The sequence below is a fragment of the Stylophora pistillata genome, chromosome 5, assembly GCF_964205215.1.
Source record: "Stylophora pistillata chromosome 5, jaStyPist1.2, whole genome shotgun sequence".
Lineage (NCBI taxonomy): Eukaryota > Metazoa > Cnidaria > Anthozoa > Scleractinia > Pocilloporidae > Stylophora > Stylophora pistillata.
Genome location: NC_142523.1, coordinates 17,676,233 through 17,681,213, shown reverse-complemented (window position 1 = coordinate 17,681,213; position 4,981 = coordinate 17,676,233). Strand labels below are relative to the sequence as shown.

The 4,981-nt window shown below is 44.6% G+C and overlaps 1 protein-coding gene across 1 annotated transcript; it reads left to right on the top strand.

Moving 5' to 3' along the window:
* The first annotated feature begins 545 nt into the window (after positions 1 to 545).
* On the top strand, positions 546 to 1,716 carry LOC148730617 (uncharacterized). Its single transcript, XM_088761824.1, has one exon. It carries the CDS (start codon positions 835 to 837, stop codon positions 1,714 to 1,716), a length of 882 nt encoding a protein of 293 aa, XP_088617950.1. The 5' UTR covers positions 546 to 834.
* The last annotated feature ends 3,265 nt before the right edge of the window (positions 1,717 to 4,981 follow it).

The following is a 4,981-nucleotide window of genomic DNA, read 5'->3' as shown; positions in this document are numbered from 1 at the left end:
GACCCTTTTTGCAATTAAAAACTCAAAACAAACCTTCGATGACGAATTTTTACCGCCTCAAGTCGTCCAAAATCGTCCGCAATTCCTGAAAACATGTTCCAGCCGAGCCCGCAATTGTACAGCAGAAAACATCATCATGACGTCAAAGGCTAAACAAACTCATGCTTTGCTTTGTCACAACTCTCTTCATTCGCTGCACAGAGAATCACACATATTACTTTTTTGAGAACTGTTTCGTTGTCAGTCGTGAAATGTCGACTTTGTCTGACGATGAATTGTCCCAGAAGTCATCTGAAGCTTCTGTGGATAGTTTTTCGCTGACAAACGATGCATTTTTGCCAGGCGAATAAAAATAAACACATAACGGCTTGGACTCCCAATGTGGCTTTTGTAGTCGCATCGCTTTATCGCCTTCGAACTGTATTTTTGCTTGTCGTAAGGAATTTTCCTTTTTGTAACAAATGATTGGGTGATTAATAACAATAGTTTTCGGCAATGGCTGATTGTGTATCTGAAGGCGGATATTGGGAGTTTGTGAATGTTTCATAATCAGCAATGCACGCCGCCATTTAGATTTATCACAAAAGAAATCATTGCTAATTAGTGTATATTGTAATGTAACCATAACTATATGCAAAATGTCCGAAGGTATAAAATACGTGAATTTTGACTCTACAATTATTATTACTTGGATTCGTGTGTGCGAAAATAAAGAACCTTATTTTTACAGGACCGAGTAGTTAACATGGTGTCAGGATTTAACAAACCCAGCCAAGACTAACGTCAACAGCGATCACCGCCAGCTTTTCGAAACATCAACTTTCTCAATCTACAATGGCTGAATTGGAGCATTTACCAGCGCCGAAAGGAAACTTTACTCCGGGACCCGAATGTTACCAAAAGTGCTTGGATTGGGTCGAGGAATGCGAACTTCTTTTGAATGGTCCGCTAGCTTCGAAAAGCAAAGCTGTGAAAGCAAATTATGTTCTCATTTGGGCAGGAAAAGCTGGAAGAACACACAATAAGTCACTGAATCTCACCACGGAACAGAAGGGAGATCCAAGCGTGCTGTTTAAAAAGTTCGTGGAGTGGACAAAGCCGAAATCCAACGCACTCGCAGCCGCATCAAACTTCCGCCGCCTGGAGCAAGGTGATCTTAGCCTTGCAGAGTACATTGACAAAGCCACAATTCTGTGCGACCAGTGTGAATATCCTCCAGAAGCCCGCGACCGACTACTTCGGGATGCAATAGTTATTGGACTACGCTCGAAAGAGGCATATTACAAATGCATTGAAAAAGGTTCCGAATTGACGCTAGAAGAGGCAAGAGAAATCGCTCAGAATCAGGACGCCACAACACACCAAGTTGGTTATAGGCGACCGGAATTCAAAGGTGAACCACTACAAATGGAAGTTCATAAACTCCAAGGAAACAGGCAATCAAGAGCCAACCGGATCAGACAGCAGCAACAAAGACCAGCTTCCAGTGATCAGAAACAGGGAAGGTCAAAGAGGGAAACTTGTTTCTATTGTGGAGCGAAACCGTCACATCCTAAAAGTGAGTGTCCCGCAAAGAAGGCAAAGTGCTTCAAGTGTGGGAAGGAAGGGCATTACGGTTCCGTGTGCAAATCAAAGAGTAAAGACGCACGTGTATTGACACGTGCGTCTTTTCTCTTTGATTTACAAGTTACAAGTCCAGTCTACAACAGCTTCTGAATGCACGGACTGCGTACTGAATGAATACGAGCCAGTTTACTTCAACGCGCCTATTCATCACCTCAAGACAGTAACAGTAGAAAGTCTCAATCATCCAAAATCAGAACCTCACATCCGCCCGCTATGGCTCAGCCAAGAATTTTCATCACAAATCTTCCAGATTGACTGCGAGATTGATACCGGAGCAAGTTGTAACATACTGCCGTTGTACAAGGCTAAAGCACTCTTTGGAAACGACTTGAAGTTGGGCAAACCAACCGTGAATCTCAAGGGCTACAATGACAGTCCAGTGGAAAACCTTGGTTCCTGCATTGTGTACCTTTACCATGGTAACAAGATATTCAGAGTTTTGTGCGAAGTCGCAGACAGCAAAGGTCATATGATCCTAGGCAGAAAGCAAGCGTTAATCATGGAATATGTCAATTTCCCTGAAATCCAGAAACCTGGTGTCCAAGCTAAAAACAGATAGGTCTATCAAAACAATCGGGGAAGAGCCCGCGAAAACCACTAATGGTCCAGTAATTCCAAGAGTTCAGAAATGCACTGATCCAGTGGTACCAGTGATCCAAAGCAGCACTAAGGAGAAGATAACCATTAATGGAAAGACACACTCGTTGCCCACCACTAAGGATTACCTACTGCAGGAATACGGCGATGTGTTTCAAGGCATAGGAACTTTACCAGGTGGACCTTATCGTATCCAGTTAAAGGAAGGCTACAACCCCGTTCAACACCCACCGCGCCAAGTTGCAGTCAGCCTAAAACCACCCTATAAAGCAGAATTGGAGAGATTGACACAGCTTGGAGTCATTAAAGAAGTAAGGGAGCACACTGAGTGGATTAACTCGATTGTTCCAGTTAAAAAACCAGATGGTTCCTTACGGCTATGTCTTGATCCAAAAGATCGCAACCGAGCGATAAAGAGAAATCAGTGGTACAGCAGAACAGTCGATGACATCCTACCGGAATTAGCAAATTCGAAGTATTTCAGCTTGCTTGACGCGAAATCGGGATATTGGCATGTCTCTCTTGACAAGGAAAGCAGTTACCTGACAACTTTCAATACACCCTGGGGCAAGTACGATGGCTACGCCTACCCTTTGGGCTAAAGGTATCAGGAGATGTCTTTCAGGAAAGAATCGATAGAGTACTGAAAAGTGTCCCCAATAGCGTTGGAATCGTTGACGATATCCTTTGCCACGGCAACGAAGAAACTACCCATGACGTTGCAGTCATCACCCTGCTAGAAACAGCGAGAGTTAACAATGTCACTTTCAATGCAGACAAATTTGTGTTCAAGTCTCAAGATTGTACATTGTTCGGACGAAATTTTACCCCAGCCGGGTACAAGATGGACCCCAAAAAAGTGCAAGCCATCACAGAAATGAAACCACCAGACAACCTTCAAGATCTGCAAAGCTTCCTAGGACTGGTAAACTACCTAAACCGGTTCAGTCCAGCACTGACAGATTTAACAGCACCGCTCAGAACCCTCTGTAAGAAGGACACTCTCTTTACCTGGGAAAGCTCACAACAAAGAGCATTTGAGGCTATCAAGAAAGAGATTACAAGTGCATCAGTATTGGCATACTTTGATCAGTGTAAAGCTAGCATTATTCAGTCAGACGCATCCAAGAAAGGATTAGGAGCAGTTCTACTCCAAGATCTACGCATCAAGAGCCCTCACTGAGACGGAACAATCTTACTCTAACATTGAACGAGAACTGCTCAGTGTTGTTTTTGCGCTTGAAAGATTTCATCATTATGTGTATGGATACACAGCGACGGTGCAAACAGATCACAAACCATTGGTCAGCGTGTGGAAGAAATCCATAGTGTGTAACTCACCACACCTTCAGAGGCTATTGCTGAGACTATCTCAGTACGACGTAAACATTGAATACCTGAAAGGGAAGGATAATGTCGTAGCTGACGCACTGTCCAGAGTATCTCCTCAGCCAACACCTAAAGAAGGAGAAGACGAGGAAGATTTCATCCCAGTTCACATGCTCACAGAGGAAATCCCCGCCGATTCTACGAGAGTTGGAGATTTCAGACGCGCAACTGCAGAAGACACTATTTCCGGCTTACTGATGCAAGTGGTAGCAAATGGATGGCCTGAATTAAAGAAAGATTGCCACCCACTTCTTGTAGACTACTGGAGCTACGGAGAAGAGATCAGCGCAGAGAATGGTCTATTGTTCAAAGGCCATCGACTCATAGTTCCTGAGAAATTGCGTAGCAGAGTCCTCCAAACCGTCCACGAAGGTCATTTTGGTTTTGAGAAGATGCAACTAAGAGCCCGAGAAGCAGTATTCTGGCCAGGAATAACCTCAGATTTACTACAGACAGCACAGGGTTGTGAAGTGTGCCAGACGTTCTCGAGGAGCCAACAACGCGAGACAATGTTGTCCCATGAAGTTCCTCAAGGACCTTGGGAGAAGTTAGGAATTGATTTCTTCGAGTTTCAGTCTACTACCTACCTCCTGATAGCAGACTACTACAGTAGGTTTCCCGTGATCCGGAAGGTACGCAGCACCAATGCAAACACTACCACCGAGATTTTGAAGCAAGTGTTTAGCGAATATGGAGTACCTCAAACCGTTATGACAGACAACGGTCCCCCGTTCTCGTCGAACGAATTTGCAGCTTTTGCAAACCAATACCGATTTGACCACATCACGTCTAGCCCTCGTTACCCGCAGAGTAATGGTTTTATCGAACGTATGGTGCAGACGGTCAAGCAGTGCATGAGAAAATGTGCAGCCGCAGGACATGATGCAAACTCAGCTATGTTGGTCTACCGAGCCACACCCCTTACTACCAGCATACCGTCACCTGCAGAGCTATTGAATGGACGAAAATACAGAGCATTACTTCCAACCAAATCCCCTATCCAGAATCCTCATTACCAGGTTGTCCGAGAGCAAATGGTGAAAGACAAGAACAAAGTGTGCGAACACTACAACAAAACTGCAAGGGATCTAACTTCATTGCCACAAAATCAGAGAGTGTACGTACAGGTTCACCCCCAACATAACCAGTGGACTCCAGCAACCGTTACCAAAACGCCAGTAGCGTCTCAACCGAGATCGTACAGTGTTGAAACTACTAAGGGAGCCCAGTTAGTGAGGAATCGTCGCTTCATTCGTCCAGCACAAGAGATTACTCCCGTTCCTGCCGATAGTATGAAGCGTGACGATAATAGTAGCAGTGAACGACCAAGACGTGTGATTACGAGACCTAAAAGACTTATAGAGACAAT

What these genes read in the sequence shown, in the direction of transcription:
- LOC148730617 (XM_088761824.1), top strand. Translation starts at nt 835, where the DNA reads ATGGCTGAATTGGAGCATTTACCAGCGCCGAAAGGAAACTTTACTCCG.